Here is a 15,650-nt window from a genome sequence, read left to right as displayed (position 1 = left end):
GAACTGGCGTATCGGTTCCATCAACGTTGAAGTCTAGGAAATTGGCAATGTTTCAAGAAGTTAAGCGGCGTGGTACTGATAGTCTACAAATAGGGGGAAAGACGGGATGAAAAGGGGAGAAAAAGAAAAAGCTAACCGTCCGGTAGTTATAAGCGTTTTACTACTTAACCATCTAAGCGGAGCATCGCGCTGCATACCAAAACATTATGCCCTCTCCTACTTGGATAGATGGCTCAAACTTTGATGAAAGTTTTAAAAATAACAGCTGCCCTTGGATGACAAGTTTTCTACCACTTGCCCGCTAAGGTAACTTATCATATAGACACACTAGTATTGGTCCTTTGCCCTGCTTAGATGTATGAATACGCAACAAGCCCTGACTAAATACTAGTTTGATGGCAATCTGTGTCCCAAGCTCTTATACACCTGTACACTTACATGAGGTCTCGCTTATCACTACCACTACCCTTATACCTTACATATAGATCTATACCCATAATAGATATATTAGTTTAAATGAATACATTAAAAGACATACTGACTTAAGTAATTAAACATATTTGAAAAGAATCATAGATTTACCTTAAATTAATATAAGATATAATATAATAGTTAAGTTGACTTTTTATTTATCCCTTTTAACTATGTAAGACATTTGTCAGCCTTATTTAGAAATAATAACTACCCCTTGTCTAAAATCTCTCATATTACACCGGCGTTACTATTAGTCGGTAAGCTGCGAGAGTCTAACTCGACTGGCTCAGTACTGTAGTTGACGAATGGTTGCCCCTGTGCTGGATTTGACAGCCGACAGTTGCCTGGCTTTCCAGCCTCCAAATTTGAAGGGGCTTCTAACTCTGCCTTTTTCTTCAGAAAGACACCTAGTAAACCTCTTACTCCAGATGTGCCGTGAAGCTCTGGTTTGAGGAATCCAATGCCTGCTGGGTCGTGCTCCTCACCTGGCGAACCCTCAAGCTCAGCTCGTACCGCTAAAGCATCCAATTCTGCCTTGTAGAATTGCCTTTGGCGCGCTTGGCTACCTTCTAGCTCTGGCTTATCGCTCAACCCATCCCACTTCTCGCCTTGTGCTGTTACCTCCCCTTCATTTGCTTGGTGCATTCGTTTTCTCCGGTAATGTAGAAAATATAAGAGCCCAAGGCATATAACCAAAACAAAACCGATTGAGCCTACTATAGAACCAATAAGCGTCGCGTTTGTGTTTGCAGAGCCTCGAGAACTTTGAGGACCGGGGAGCAGCGTATTCCAATGCCCATTAGTCTTGGAACTTGACGTTTGGGTTGGCGACGCGCTTAAGCCTTTGGTGGATGAGCCGCCGGTATTTGGGACTTCGGATAGCGCTCGTTGGGCTATGAGAAAAATGGGATCTGCTATGACTTCCAGAAGAGGTGGACCTGTCCAATTGAGGCCACCATAGCCATGTGCAACTGACGTGAACGAATCTGTCTCGCTAGGGCCAAACGCTATGGCCGAAGACGAATAAAGAAATATGCCTTCTGTTAATTTTTGCACGCAAGAGCCAAAGGTAAAAGGATCCGAATCGGTCTTATAATTGAAACTGCTGCGTCGCAGGCATCAATCACTGCGAAAAACGTAGTACGGCATCTCCAACATACCTGTAACAGCAATACACAGCGTCTAGCGCGAGCAGACTTGTAGCAGTCGTCATGCCATGTGGACAATGAACACCAGGCGAATAAGTGAGTTCCGGAGAGCCCCGTTCAGTGTAGACAGACCCGTCCAAATACGTGTGAATGGGGTGCCTGATACTTGGGTAGCACGACGACCGTAGTCTAGGGATAAACTGATTAAAATCATTACCGCCATCAGATGCGGAACAAGCATTTTTATCGCAGAATTGCATTTCAAATATTGTGCAATCTTGTGCTGGTGTGAAAATGGAGGTGAGAGGTGGGAAGGATGATGGGGATGGTGGGGTTGATGGATATATGATAGCTTGACTTGTAGTAGCTTGTCGTAGGTTCATCTTTCCTAAATGAACTTCACCTGGGTTATCTAACTCATTAGTATAGACTGTAGAAGTGTAATCTGTCTGGGTTGGACCTGGACCCATAATGGCCTGACGTCGAATCGGCTTCGTATCTATGATGGTGACAGTTTGTATGTGAGCTAGGTTTGCGTATTAAGGTAGAAACTAAATGAGGGATTCACGATAACTATGAATTCAAAGATTATAAAAAAACTTTAAAGCTATGATGCAACCCCTTAACTACTAAATAACCAGACCCGCAAAGCATTGTAAGGATGGAACGTCATCTATATGAATTATCCGCAGCTAATCGCAAGCAGCATATGGTATGTCTGCCTTGGAATCAACGATATGTGTGTTTGACTAAGGGGCTATACCTACCCGAGCTTGAGGTTACGTCGAGCAGTACGGGTGCTGAACACTCAGGGGCATTAATAAAAATGAAAATGTCAGAACCCAGTTACCTTATAGATTAATACTCCGGTTGATGCTCGTAACTGTAGCTTTCTTGCTGCTTGTACTGTTATCAGATGCATCTGTAGATAGCTTCACCATTTTACAACGAAACCCCACAATTTCATATACGCTCATACTGCGCCTTGTGAGCGCCCCCTTTTTTTTCTGTGGCCTTGGAGAGGGAACCATCGGCCCCCACTCTCGGCCCTATACCCCTGAGTGCTCAGGACACTATGTAGAAATTCGGCTAGTAGGATTGTGCAGGATCAAAAGTTGCTGCAACGTGATCAAACGGAGGCGACTGTGACGGAGTCTAACACAGGGGCTAACGCTTGGTTGACAGGTAGTAGAGAGTAGAAATTCATTAGTAGAATGGCGTTCATGGCCAGGCGTACTACGCTTAAATTCAATATTACCACGTCAATCGGTTTCAGGTGGTGCGCGTTTGGACAGATGCTTGATGTTTCAATCTCAGAAGAGCGCAAGTTGCTCGCTATATATATTACCTGCTATATATATTACCTAGGCATAGGCGAAATGTACAATAAGTGTTCTTGCTTATAAACCTTTTTAAAAGAAGGCAATAATCCAAAGCAAGCACATTTGCAAGCTCTTTACGGTAAGCCAATTTCAATGGCCCAAATATAGCCACGTCCAAGGGTTGGTATACTGGTATTGCTCTCTACTCCTGATGCGACTTTGAAGTCTTTATAATTAGCTTGCTATGTCACCCGCATCGTGAACGATAAAACGACCGTTAAGCCATTCATGTCAGTTGGCCCCCAAGGAGATGGACGTGGATCATCATATCGGGTTAGTTGTGGCGGTGCATAACGGTATGGTCTTGTCGTAATAGGCATCAGACATGTGTGTAACCCTAGTTGCCTCGTTTTGGGGGTCAAGAAGCGAACTCCTTAAGTCGTGAATTTTAATAGCAAACTTATACTACCTTACCTACCGTTTGATCAACTGTTTACAGAAGATGCATTCTAAACGCACGATGGAGAATGATATGGAACAACGAAATGCGCCCCTATCGGCCAGTTTCAATCTGAGAATAGCATCCATTTCAAAGCACTTAGTTAGCTGATCGGAGGCTCATCAATGGGCGCAGTCAGGCATCAAGTTTCTGATCTAAGATGATAGGGATAATCTCAAACCAATGACGAAGATTTCGAGTGTCAGGCCTGCTCCACGTGCCCAGAATTTTCCAGCAATCACAAGACGCGGAAGTTCCGCCTGTTCAGACCGACAGATGCGCTGCCTGAACTTTACAAAGATCCAGATCACATTGCATCTGTTGACATATGTGCGCATTATGTAGCAGTCTCCTATTGCTGGCCAACTCTTCAGCAAGCCGACGACACTCCACGGATATCGGGGTCAACGTATCAGATTCGTGAGCTTGATGGACCCGTGCGAAAGGCTCGAGCACTCGATGATGTTCTCGATAGGGCTGTGGATGTAGCAAACTCATGTGGCCTTCGCATGATATGGATCTATCAAGAGTGTCTTCCCCAGCCAGGATGCGGCAGTCCTGACAGCGAGAAGCACGAACAACTCGGTATTCAGGCCATGGATATCGTCTATTACCGCGCTATCGTTACCGCAGGTCTTCATGACATTGCTATCACTAACCCTTTACAGATATCTGCCATTTCAGCTATTGCAGGCATGTACGAGGCGAGATTGCAGAACGCAGTAACAGCCGAAACTATTAACTACACCCTAGATTTCCTTAAATTACTGTTACGTGATCGTTGGTACACACGAGCTTGGGTCGCCCAAGAGGCACTGAGCACAGGACCGGGCTTGATGATCGTGCTTCGACGGGGTGAGAAAGTTATCTACGCAGAAAACTCCGACGAGACCGAAAACGGTGTCTCACCCCTAGGTACACACTGGACAATAGCTCGCGGAAAATGGCATCAGAAGTCATATGCCTCCCTGTCAACCAAGTGCGGGACATCATAGGCAGTCTCAAAGCTATGCTGCAGCAAAATTTCTTTTTCAACGGACAGACACTACGAAGAGACGAATGGCGACCTCAGGAACTCTTACGAGGAGCCGGTTGGGTGCTGGAGGCGGCAGAACAACTGCATCCGCGGCTAGCAAGACAAAATTCTCCGCACGGCATCATCCAGACCATAGGAAGCTACAACTACGGAACTCGCTGGACGGTAGATGCTGCAGGTGCCTTGGCGATGCTGAAAACACGCGACTGCAGAGACCAAGAGGATCTTATCGCTATAGTCGCGAACATATATTGCATTGATATGAGATTAGACACTCGGGCTATTCGTGATCACGGTTCGCACCGTGAGGCAATACTAGCCCTAGCCCTCAAAAATGGCGATCTGTCGCTCTTGGTTCCCGATGCATACGGGAATTCTAGCAGTGACTTCATCGATCCGAGCCGGAACGGCTGTTGGCCGTCCCCTTTCGATCGAGTTGCCATGGAGATCGACCATCTGACCGTAAGGAACTTCAACCTGCCCAAACTGCTAGTGCCCGTAAATTTTACAGAGGCTGGAGTTTCCTTGACCTCTTACGTGTGGGAGGTCGACGATCAGCTGGATCTGTACCCCATCAAATACCAATACGAGCATATCTGGGAAGAGATGAAATGTTTGAATCTCGTCATAGACAGGCTAGAAAAAGAGACCCCGGAAGAGTTCATCGCGCGAAGAAACGCGACAGGAGCCCATTTTGGCAGGCAGGTTGTCTTGCATCAAGCAAAGGAGGACTTGTTTCTGGCTGACGAACTTCCGCAAGGATCCCGAGCATGGGGTGATATCGACACTGCTGGCATTCGGGTTACGCAGTACGTGTCCGCTCATCGTATCGAAGAACTCCCTGAAATGCAGCGCATAGTATCTGAGATTGTCTTTGCCATATTGCGCTTCCTGTACAATATGGGCGAGTCAGACTCTCGAGCCTGCGGGCTTGCCAATAGCATATGGCAATCGTTACGCGTCGACGTCGTCAATGGCCGAGACGATCTACTAGATGTCGTAAGCGAAGAGCTATTAGAGTACCTAGAAGTCATAGCAGCTCCTTTCAAGACATTGAAGCTTGATGTAGACCGCAATGGGCAATACAGCCAACTTTGGTTCGTCGATAGGATAATGCGACACGGAAAGGTCTGGATCGGGCGCTATAAGAAGTGCCCATCATTTAAGCCACTCGGAGGAAACATGCGAAGAGCGGAGTCTTCAACAGATACAAAGGGCAAACAACCGATGGCTAAGGCGCAGCACGCGAAAGAAGGAAGTTCAAATCACGAGCGCCTTTCAACGTCAATCTTACGAAGGCAACTAAGAAGGACAATGTACGCAAACTTGATATCGTCACGAATGCCTGGTGCCTTGCAAGAAGCCCCGCAGGTGACCGCGGGGACGATGAGCACCTTCGCAGAAGTGATGACCACAGGAATTTGGGAGGCAGCAGCCGAAGAAGCACGCGTCAGCAACCTAGTGTCGGCATTCGACGTAGAGGGCCCCTGCTTGGTAATGACCCCTTATAATGCCGATTGGGAAATGCTACCACGGCCGGCGCTCAGGAGTAAAAGTGTGTGTTGGGTGATTGAACTCGCGGGGTCAGATGGCGAGCCGATGGACACGATAACTAATTCGCCCGATACTAGCGGAGATATTGCTGGTCAACCAGAGTGGGCTTCGACTTCAAAATGCGCTGAAAAGACCAGAGACAAGAAGACCACTGACTGGAACAAGCAAGTTTACAGAGTTACCCGAAAGGTAAAGGGCTTGTGGCCGCTTATGGATCCTCCTATAATTACCTGATCTGAGCATCACTATCGTATAGAAACTTGGTATTATGACTCTGCTAAACAACCTATGCAAAGAAAAGGAGATCCTCGGAGTCCTCACAGAAAACCGATGTGGCCAAGCATTCAATCTCACACGAAGTGTAATTACTCTTCAGCAGCCTGTAACGGAGACAATCCTCCAAACGTGCTCCTTAACTATGGCGGCCCCCAGATCGGCCAACGCCTGGAAGTAGTAACTCCCCCTTCGGTCATGGCAACCTAACTATAACTTCTACCGCAATCCTTCTTATCAGAAGACCTACCAACGGCATTTCATAAATGCCGACACATACAACAATACCGATGAATATCTTAGCACATCCTCATGGATATGAAGCGACGCTGGTGGGAATTCTCTGTTACTACTACTGAATGGCAACTTCATGATGACGCAGGTGTGTAGGAATATTAGATATGCCGATTTAGGTTTATATACACTGGCTTGGACCTTAAATGGGCTTGGCCATTCTTCCAGGCAGGAGCTCAATGTTTCCAGACGTACGGCATCATCAGAAGCCCGGGAACGTAGCTTTGACAGCCCAAAGTCTTGTAAAGTATCATGTTCAAATGTCCTCGGGATAGTAGTCATTGTTGAAACCCGACGAGACCCCGTGTACTGTGATATAACTTTACGTGATAGAGTTCACATCATGTCTAGCTCCATATTACGGGAACGCTTTTCCAGCAGAACACCGTCCCTCCAATCGGTCAGGAGTATTCGTGAACAGTTCGAGACTTAAAACTATGTGGCTTATTGTAATGCTAATCTTGAGGGTTAACTGAGGGACAAGGACTACTGTAAATAGCACACAGCACATTCTTCCTAGGCTTACTCAGTAACATGCCTCACAGGAGTTCTCCTCAGTTGGGGTTACTGCACCAAAACTGTTCCCATATCTCATTGGTCGGCTTATGCTGGTAGGTGATATCGTGGTACATCAAACACAGGGTTCGGAGTGCGCTGCTGAGATGTTGTGACTACTCGTCCTGGCCTGCAGGCTTAATCTCAACAAGAAGCTTGCCTCTATTTTTGCCTTGGAAAAGATCCCTGAAAGCGTATTCCGCTTTTTCTAGACCTCCTTGCACGATTGTGTCCTTGCGCTTGAGCTTGCCTTCTGCTAACCATCCGCCAAGAGCCTTGCGAGCGCCAGGCCATTCCTGTACAAAGTTAAAGACACTGAAGCCTTCCATGCGAATACTCTTCATAATCACGGCGGCCAAATTGTAAACACCTTTAGCATCCTTGGGGTTATTATATGTAGTAATAGCACCACATATAACAAAACGCGCGTTCTGCTTAGCATGTAGAAGAGCCTCGTCAAGGATCTCGCCGCCGACATTATCCCAAAAAACGTCAATTTGGTTAGGTGTTGCTTCGGCAAGGTCCTTCTTAAAGGTATCTTTCTTGTAATTCAAGGCAGCATCGAAGCCCAACTCATTTTTAAGCCAGTCGCATTTTTCGTCTGACCCTGCGATCCCAACAACTCTGCATCCTCGAAGTTTGGCAATTTGCCCGACTACCGACCCGGTTGCGCCCGCAGCGGCAGACACAACAACCGTCTCGCCAGTTTGTGGCTTCCCGATCTTTTCGAGACCTATATAGGCCGTTATACCAGTTACTCCTGTTTAGAAAGCGATTTTAAGTATCAAGAACCCAACGAGCACATGGTGCATAGGTGAAGTAGAAAGAGTACGTACCTAAAACACCTAGTAGATCAGTGAGCCGGCCACCCTTGGGGATCTCAGCTTTGGAAAAGTTGGGCTCCTCAACAATGGCAACCTCTGCCCAGCCGCTAGATGCCGTAACAATGTCGCCTTCCTTGGCGAGACCACTTTTACTAGCGATCACGCGAGAAACAGTGAAACCAAACATAGTGTCGCCTCTTTGGACCAGAGAGGAGGGTGAATCTGCAAGCAAAGTTAGATGAATTCGGATATTAGTCGCATGATAACCTTCTTCTCGAACAGATATCGCCCATATTGAATGTCACAAAGACAGTCTAACAGACAATGGTGGGACAGAACGCTACGCACCATTCAACCAATGCCGCGCCCCAGGGTCGAGAGACAGATACAGCGCTTCAACTAGAATCTGGCCGTCTTTCAGATTGTCTGCTGTAGGCGCAGGTCCCTTCTCAAGCCTGAACGTTTCGCCGGGTATGAAGTCATGTTTAGCTGGCTGGGCCAGTACGAATTTCTTGTTCTCTCGAGCCATGGCTGCTAGCGTCCAGATTCCCGATATGAATCAAAGTAATTTGACGGATATTTTGATTAAGTTCAGTAAACCAAGTAAAAGAACGAACGGCCACGATGAAAGCGATGCCAGCGCTATACTATGTATGGACATGAGAAGAACAGGCGCCAAGTTGAGACTAAGAGCGCTAGGATTAATAATCCAGGTAATTAATAATACAAGTGATTTATAATCTACCCCCTCATGAAACACAAAGGCGCTAGGTGCGAAGAGAGGGCGGCTAGGTGTAGTAGGAATCGAAGTGTATTATACCCCCGTAAATGATCAGTAAAGAACTCGGTCCTCAGTTTTACTCGTTTCGTCACTAATAACGACGATACAAAGCTTGTCCGCAGGCTAATGATATAGATTACTTGTAACTGGTAAGTTTTTTCTCAAGTTCTTTACAGGGTCTCAAGAGTCTTCCTAAAGAAAACACTGGGTTTGCGTCCCAACATCCTAGAAGTAGCCAAAAGCTACATATAACGCTTGCATATTCGACAGTTGTGGTATATGTTGCTCTTTCAGCTAAGATAGCCCAGGGCAACCCTATTAAGGAACCTTTCTGCGACCAAGCTTCTGCCACAGTACGAATATAATATAAGAGGTCAAGGATTTAAACAAAGAAAAGAATGCACTGCGCCCAAGGTATCCAATGATGCGGTTGAGCAGAATCATCTGGCGTGCATATCGGCGTACGTCATCTTCCGAGGTCTCGTGAGTCTTCTGCCCTACATAGACTCGCTCGAGGGAGTTGCTGTGGTAGGCGCACTGTTCAGTAGCAGCTGCGACATGAGGTCGGAAGGATGCAAAGGCGTCACCTACCAGGACAACTTTGTCGTCGTAGAAGTAGGCGCAGCCCCTGATAGAGTCATTGATATTGGTAACAAAAGGACTTTTCACCTTTGCAAGAACCTCAGCAAAAGGTTCGGCGATTTGAATTGGTCCCCGAACCTTTTCCCAAATTCCTAGTCTAACAAGGCCGACTGGTACCGTCTTCCGATGGTGCTTGCGATTTATGTCACTAAAGACGTCGTTCATTTCGGCAGAGGAATCAGCGATGTTATAGTACCAAACGAAGTTGATAAGCCGTTCCCCCGGTGTGAAGTTTCTATCATCGGTTGGTACAACGTAGCTGAGGTTGACAATTAGTTACCAAACAATACCTGGTTGTCAAACTAGAGATATACAAAAGGTTGGAATTGGAGGACCTACTAGGAAATATGCATAGCCTATCAAGTAATTTTTCTTTGTGATGCTCATACAGAGCCACTCTGAGAAGTATTCGCAAGTCTGCCGTGATAACTCTTGCTCATTGATGGTGCCTCTCAAAGAGACATAGCCAGCATATCGCCCAGTTGGGGCGCCGACCAGCTGGCGAATGGTAGAATGTATTCTGTCAGCACCGATGAGGAGGTCGGCAGACGGTAAGCCGTCAAAATTGGCACGCAAAAGTCTGTACATAAGTCCCTAGCTCGTGAGACTCAGTGGTTTATATATGCGGAATACATCTGGTTGCTGATAGTATATTATTCGACGAGCGTTGTTCTGTATTGCTTCCTGGAGGCCCGTGGCGTCGTACTTTTTATCAAGCTCGTTGACGACGTCCCCGAAACCTATCCCTGCCTCTTGTCCCTGTCGGTCGCCAATTTTTTGTTCAATGATGGTAACATTGAACATAGTTGTCTCGACGTTTATGTTGAAGTCCACTATGATAGATGATCACGAGTTATCATGTAAAGAGTACACCGTAGAGGAATCTGGTATCACAGCGCTTGATCTTTGAACTCAGGGGAGTCCAGAAACTGGCAACGTCACTCTTGTAAGTTAAACTTTGGAACATCTTACTGCATCAATCCAGCGAGTGAACCGCCCACCTAACTCACAAGGCATTAATCAGTACAGAAGTGAGACAGCACATGGTGGTGAGAGCTTACCACGATAATAGATAAAGTCATTGTGAAGCAGAGGGGAGCACACCGCTGCATGATGAGAGAAGTGGAGTGGTGTAGAATCTGAGTATGAGAGCGAGGAGACCTGAATCTAGGACAAACAATTAACATAGAAATTCGGAGGGATCTTTAATCAACTCAATTAATATTTATTCCTAGGCATAGATCTCATCAGATCCCTAGTGAATTGGCGGTAAGACGTCACAAGGTGAAGCACTTTCGTTGCGCGGTATTGTTGCCCAAGCGCCTCTGTAATAATAGTTGAGGACGTTGGAAGTGTTGGTGGTCAAAGAGTCACTTCATATACACGGCACGGATCAAAGGACACGAAGATCCGGCTCATGTATATTAGAATATCCTCCCGCTTCACTCGTATTAAGTAGGTTAGTTGAATGTAATACTTATACACCTCTCATTTCAGCAGACGATCTCTAGAACATTTAACAAAAAGAAGACAATCTGAAACTTTGAGAAGAAGGTCAGAATTTACATGATATTGAAAACGAAATTTAGATCCTGAGTCACGAAACTAGCTATGAAGCAAGTACATGACACCATCCAGCTTCAAATAAAAAAAACATGTTATTTACTAGTATTTACTCAAAGCACATCGTCGTCTTCAGAAAAGAACCTGTAGATACTGCGGGAATCCCGCCCGCGGGTCCGCTCATCTTTAAGCGCTTTGTCGTAGATAGCAAGCACCCGGTCGCTGAGGATCGATTTCGCCCCAGCTTGCTCTCCCAGCGCTACCGCCATATCCAGAACCCCTTTACAAAGTTCAACGCTGAAACCGCCCACGAAATCTTTCTCGCTGGCAGCACCCGGCGTCACGCCCTTGACGGGGTTCTGGTCAAGGCTGTTGTAGCACCTTCCACTGCTGACGTTGATGACGTCGGCCAGCTTCTTCGGATCGAGCCCATACTTGACGCCCATGTTCATAGCCTCGCAGACGCCGATCGTAGAGACAGCGCTGAGGTAGTTGTTGATCTGCTTCGTCGCTAGCCCTGCTGACGGCGGTCCGCAGTGGAATATGTTTTTCCCCATCATTCGGAGGATGGGTTCTGCTCGTTGCCAGTCCTCTTCGCTGCCTCCCACCATGATAGCCAGTGTCGCACTGTTTGCGCCGTTTGGTCCGCCGCTGACGGGTGCGTCGATGAAGGTTCCTAGCTTTGACCTTGCTACTTCTGCGCCGATCTCCACGCTTGTGGCTGTCTCGATTGTCGAGCAGTCTATGAAATGAATGGGAGTATCCCTAGGGGCAGCTGATAACAGCCCATTTTCCTTATTCGTGAACACGTCACGGACATGTGAGCCTGTTGGAAGCATGGTGATGACAACATCCTGTTTCTCGTAAATGATTATTATCTAATGTCTACCGAAGCGGTGCAGATCGGAAGTTGGGCTGTGAGGAACACTATGGCCGGTGCAATACTCGCAGTCGCTATTGGTAGTAGACTTACCGATTGCTCAGCCACCTCTTTAGGACTATCCGCAGCTGTAACAATGCCTTTACCCTGAACCTCTTGAAGAAAGTGGTTCCTGCGGCTCTCGGATATTTCGCATATCACCATCTTAGCTTCCCTTGGAACTTTCTCTCTCAGGTTCATGGCCATCCCCCACCCCATAACACCAACACCTATGAATCCATATCGTGTGGTTGGGTCAGTTTCTTTAGACATTGCGTTAGAAAGTATGCCTATAGACTTTTAGATATGGCTTCGATTTTTGTTGTTGTTGTTATCAACCTCTCGATCCTGAGAGTTGTAGTTTCCCGCATCTACCCCACGCTCGTAGTGCCAGTCAGGGGATCACATGGCATTTCCATCGTTGGAGGTAGCTCTGTGCTCTCCAACTTTTACTGGCCCTGATGGAGAAACCAAGATACTGTCAATGACGAACTTGTGCCGAGGGATCCCCGAAAACGTTTGGGGAAATGAATTTTGAGGTTTAGGCTATATGCCTCTATTAACGAGTGCTAGATATATGTTATAAGCGAATATATCATGGAAATATATCCCCGGAATGAAGCTAGACCATCAATAGGTAGTACATAAGTAATAAATAGGTTGAAGGTATAGGTAAGGGTTTAATATTATTAATTCCTAACTTATTAAATATAAAGAGGAAGCTTTAATACCTTTATGTAGTTAACTTTTAAGCTATCCTCACCTTTTAAGATAACTTTTACCTTAATACTATATTACTTTTTAATAAAGTGTCCCTTTTTATAAATGCTTTATCCTTAAAGGTTTAATAAAAAGTGTTAGAACATAGGGAATTGGTTGCAATCCTATGGACCGACACGTACGATAGCTATCTCTACCCATATGTGTAGTCTCCTGACCGTGCCTCTGTTCCCGTATCTCCTTATCTCTTTAGCGTCGTACGCTAGCAGAGTTCTCACACCTAGGTGAGAACTGTGCCCCGTGTAAACCTTCTTCTCCTTCTTCCCTTTTAGACAGACATAACTAGTATCGTACAATATACAGATTGTATTCTACTTCGTCCCGTACGATCGTACGTAATTACAGCCCATTTAACAAAAAGAAACGTATATAAAGTATTATTTAATATAGCTTAATAATAGATTTGTAAAAAAAAATTAAAAGTTTAGCCTTCTCCTTTTTTTAAGTTCTCCTTATATTCTTAAAGGTAATTTTAAATTTCCTTCATTTAGTTCAAAAGTTTAGCCTACAGAGTAAGCCTAGTGAATGTGCAAGGGAAGACCCATTCTCACATGAGGTGCTTACTCGAGCACGTTTGAGGGTAAAATCCTGCCCGCCCCCTGACTGCAACCTGGAATTCTGCCCCGCTCATCTTCATTATGCCCAATGTGAGTCAGAGCTCGGTGATGCCTCGGTTGCTTATGTCGGTGCATGCGGCCTAACTAACATCTCCTCCTGGTGATGTGCAGTTCCAAGTTGTGCGTTGTAGTCCCACCATTACATCTGTACAACGTCGAGGTTCAAAGGAATCCCACTTCATGATGCATCTTCTTTACCCTGCCTTAACCAGCGTGAAGTCAGCATGAACTCTGGACACTCGCCTCTACATAAGCACATCCATCCGTATCAACCATTGAAGTTAGTATATAAATGCCTCCTTCGTCCTTGGAGCTGAGACATCACATGATCTACGAGCCTGCTGTCTTTATTTTCTCAAACCAATTTGATGATTTCTTGTTCTTTATATTCAGCTCATACCTGCCGTACCTTTACAAATTCCCTTGAAAGTCTCTCGAGATAATTTGTACTCCCAACGCCAAACACTTCTAAAACTCATCTTTCGAGCATGTGTGAGAAAACATACTCCAAACAAATCTATGAGTGTGGTGACTGGGAGAACGTCGACTTTACCTTTACACCTTGCAATGATCAGACAAAGCCAGGTCACACGGTCAAGGAGACCCCCCTGGGATCGAAGAGAGTCAAGGGGAAATGTGGCAAGGCTAACTGTAGGAATCCGTGAACTAGTTCTGTAGGGTTAAGCCATCACTACTTTGCCCCCCGTTCGACCACCACAGTGCTAATGGAATTAAAGCCAGGACCCTAGCAGCGAGATATAGGATTACTTAGGAGCAGACGCTGCTTGTTGGAGAACAGAGGTGCACAATGGTGTTAGACTTGAATTAGGACAGATATTAGTAACAATCACTGCAAACAGAGCAACTCATCTCATCTCTATGTCTCTTAACAAGCTCATGTCATTCCTTTGTTAGTAACACAGGCAAGCAAGAACGGACGAAAAGGCACAAGGCTGGGAGGAGCAACTCTATTTACTTCTTGTAGTCAGTAGTTTAAACTCAACACTCGTTTGTCTTCATCAACTCCAAGTCCAGAGCGCGCAGGACATTGTCTGCGCTAGTGTACTTCGACGTCCAACAGCCCAGGATAATCTTCCCTCCGAGAAGCCCTTCGACATCAGGGAATGTGCCTTGTCTAAAAAGATCCTCGACCTGCTGGTCATAGCTTTCCATTTCTTCCACCGTCTTGAAGGGTCCAGGGGCTCGGTATGGCCAGTGTCCGGTAAGGATAGTGTAAAGGATAGATCCAACACTGAATATGTCTGTAGCAGGTGTTGACACCCACTCTGAATTCGGGTCAAAGAAGCCGGGATCTGGAAGATGTTTGCCGTCCAGGCCAAGCTTCTCACATGTTGAACCGCCAAAGTCGCAAAGCCAGAGATCCAGGGACTTTGGTGTGGTGGCATGAACCAAGAAATTGTCAGGGCGCAGATCCGAGTGTATTACGCCCCGACCATGAATATATGCGATCGATTCAACAACTTGTCGGCACCATTTCCCGCGGACGGGCGTGGGAATAGTATCGTGGTTCTCCTCGAGATACCACTGGAGGCTGCCGTGGCTGGCCTCGGCAAGGAGCAGCCCTCGCACAGTGTCTTGCCATCCAAGGTATCTAGGGCAGCGTCAGCACAATGAATCTGTCGCGGAAATTGGGTAAACAAACTTCACGATTCTTGGATGCTCTCCTAGTAGGTCGAGAATTTGCCGCTCAACCGAGAAATTGTTGGTGATCTCATCCGTCAGTTTTCGGTAGGCGCAGCTTTCTTTCCAGACTTCTACGGGATACTTTAAAATCACGCCCGGCTCTATTTGACAGAAGCGTGAAGTTGAACCTTGAAAAAACTTCGGGGCAACCATTAAGTCTGTGTTTAACGAATGGGTAACAAAAAGGACGCTTCGTTACGGTTGTTTGACATGGCTGTTTCATGCGGAAGAAGCCATATGACGAGCCAGCGCCATAACTATGGCTGACTCTTTTGGGCCAAGTCACGTGCTGTGCGTTCACTTCAAAAGGCCCAAGGGACATGAAAGCCCCAGTGTTATTTATAGAAGAGGTCCTTGTTTCTAGCCACCGCAAAAGCACACGGGATAGAGGACACCTTCAACGGCTCCTCAGAGCTCGGCCGCTCAAGTAATGCGTACTAGAGGCAGCAGATCAATAGCCAGAGAGCATGTACCCCAGAGCGGGACCCGAATACAAAGGTAGCCATTCGCCCACAGGTGGTGAGCGTGTTCGATATGGCGGCCGCTCTGTAAATTTGGCATGGTCTTGGCACAGTGGAGAGAAAAGAGTTGGCTCATAAGTATGTAGATATGTTAATTACGGTCATTATGCTTACGGAATAAACCATGGAAAGAGTTAAATCATA

General features: G+C 46.3%; 7 protein-coding genes across 7 annotated transcripts; 2 read left to right on the top strand and 5 right to left on the bottom strand.

The window, feature by feature from the left end:
* Positions 1-648: 648 nt before the first annotated feature.
* On the bottom strand, positions 649-2,513 carry F5B22DRAFT_176465 (uncharacterized protein). Its single transcript, XM_047969376.1, has 2 exons — positions 1,635-2,513; positions 649-1,579 (listed from the first exon to the last, which is right to left on the bottom strand). Exons 1-2 carry the CDS (start codon positions 2,090-2,092, stop codon positions 703-705), a joined length of 1,335 nt encoding a protein of 444 aa, XP_047830814.1. The 5' UTR covers positions 2,093-2,513; the 3' UTR covers positions 649-702.
* Positions 2,514-3,464: 951 nt separating this feature from the next.
* F5B22DRAFT_636278 (uncharacterized protein) lies at positions 3,465-6,267 on the top strand (the record flags this gene model as incomplete). The annotated part of the gene is made up of 3 exons (XM_047977267.1): positions 3,465-3,545; positions 3,644-4,298; positions 4,334-6,267. The coding sequence occupies 3 exons, from the start codon at positions 3,465-3,467 to the stop codon at positions 6,265-6,267; spliced, it is 2,670 nt and encodes an 889-aa protein (XP_047830813.1).
* An 885-nt stretch (positions 6,268-7,152) lies between these two features.
* Positions 7,153-8,619, bottom strand: F5B22DRAFT_176444 (uncharacterized protein). The gene is made up of 3 exons (XM_047969375.1): positions 8,328-8,619; positions 7,992-8,201; positions 7,153-7,915 (listed from the first exon to the last, which is right to left on the bottom strand). The coding sequence occupies exons 1-3, from the start codon at positions 8,506-8,508 to the stop codon at positions 7,272-7,274; spliced, it is 1,035 nt and encodes a 344-aa protein (XP_047830812.1). The 5' UTR covers positions 8,509-8,619; the 3' UTR covers positions 7,153-7,271.
* Positions 8,620-9,078: 459 nt separating this feature from the next.
* On the bottom strand, positions 9,079-10,206 carry F5B22DRAFT_646444 (FAD binding domain protein; the record flags this gene model as incomplete). Its single annotated transcript, XM_047978729.1, has 3 exons — positions 9,079-9,661; positions 9,800-9,996; positions 10,036-10,206. 3 exons carry the CDS (start codon positions 10,204-10,206, stop codon positions 9,079-9,081), a joined length of 951 nt encoding a protein of 316 aa, XP_047830811.1.
* A 461-nt stretch (positions 10,207-10,667) lies between these two features.
* On the bottom strand, positions 10,668-12,430 carry F5B22DRAFT_606179 (3-hydroxyisobutyrate dehydrogenase, variant). The gene is made up of 2 exons (XM_047974905.1): positions 11,939-12,430; positions 10,668-11,819 (listed from the first exon to the last, which is right to left on the bottom strand). Exons 1-2 carry the CDS (start codon positions 12,155-12,157, stop codon positions 11,079-11,081), a joined length of 960 nt encoding a protein of 319 aa, XP_047830810.1. The 5' UTR covers positions 12,158-12,430; the 3' UTR covers positions 10,668-11,078.
* An 875-nt stretch (positions 12,431-13,305) lies between these two features.
* Positions 13,306-14,248, top strand: F5B22DRAFT_606177 (uncharacterized protein). Its single transcript, XM_047974904.1, has one exon. The coding sequence runs from the start codon at positions 13,770-13,772 to the stop codon at positions 13,944-13,946; it is 177 nt and encodes a 58-aa protein (XP_047830809.1). The 5' UTR covers positions 13,306-13,769; the 3' UTR covers positions 13,947-14,248.
* F5B22DRAFT_606174 (kinase-like domain-containing protein) lies at positions 14,249-15,571 on the bottom strand. The gene is made up of 2 exons (XM_047974903.1): positions 14,945-15,571; positions 14,249-14,893 (listed from the first exon to the last, which is right to left on the bottom strand). Exons 1-2 carry the CDS (start codon positions 15,136-15,138, stop codon positions 14,281-14,283), a joined length of 807 nt encoding a protein of 268 aa, XP_047830808.1. The 5' UTR covers positions 15,139-15,571; the 3' UTR covers positions 14,249-14,280.
* Between the last annotated feature and the right edge of the window lie 79 nt (positions 15,572-15,650).

Source organism: Xylaria bambusicola (genome assembly GCF_022495145.1).
Source record: "Xylaria bambusicola strain CBS 139988 unplaced genomic scaffold F5B22scaffold_20, whole genome shotgun sequence".
Lineage (NCBI taxonomy): Eukaryota > Fungi > Ascomycota > Sordariomycetes > Xylariales > Xylariaceae > Xylaria > Xylaria bambusicola.
This window is presented reverse-complemented; position numbering and strand designations above follow the sequence as displayed.

Bases quoted from the DNA above. Each gene is read 5' to 3' on its own strand.
- F5B22DRAFT_606174 (XM_047974903.1), bottom strand. From the start codon at position 15,138: ATGGTTGCCCCGAAGTTTTTTCAAGGTTCAACTTCACGCTTCTGTCAA. The intron at 14,894-14,944 runs GTTTGTTTACCC...ACGCTGCCCTAG, and splicing joins GAGCATCCAAGAATCGTGAA to ATACCTTGGATGGCAAGACA.
- F5B22DRAFT_176465 (XM_047969376.1), bottom strand. From the start codon at position 2,092: ATGGGTCCAGGTCCAACCCAGACAGATTACACTTCTACAGTCTATACT. The intron at 1,580-1,634 runs GTATGTTGGAGA...CCTGCGACGCAG, and splicing joins GCTGTGTATTGCTGTTACAG to CAGTTTCAATTATAAGACCG.
- F5B22DRAFT_606179 (XM_047974905.1), bottom strand. From the start codon at position 12,157: ATGTCTAAAGAAACTGACCCAACCACACGATATGGATTCATAGGTGTT. The intron at 11,820-11,938 runs GTAAGTCTACTA...TACGAGAAACAG, and splicing joins AAGAGGTGGCTGAGCAATCG to GATGTTGTCATCACCATGCT.
- F5B22DRAFT_606177 (XM_047974904.1), top strand. From the start codon at position 13,770: ATGTGTGAGAAAACATACTCCAAACAAATCTATGAGTGTGGTGACTGG.
- F5B22DRAFT_176444 (XM_047969375.1), bottom strand. From the start codon at position 8,508: ATGGCTCGAGAGAACAAGAAATTCGTACTGGCCCAGCCAGCTAAACAT. The intron at 8,202-8,327 runs GTGCGTAGCGTT...CTTTGCTTGCAG, and splicing joins GGCGCGGCATTGGTTGAATG to ATTCACCCTCCTCTCTGGTC. The intron at 7,916-7,991 runs GTACGTACTCTT...CTTTCTAAACAG, and splicing joins TGATCTACTAGGTGTTTTAG to GAGTAACTGGTATAACGGCC.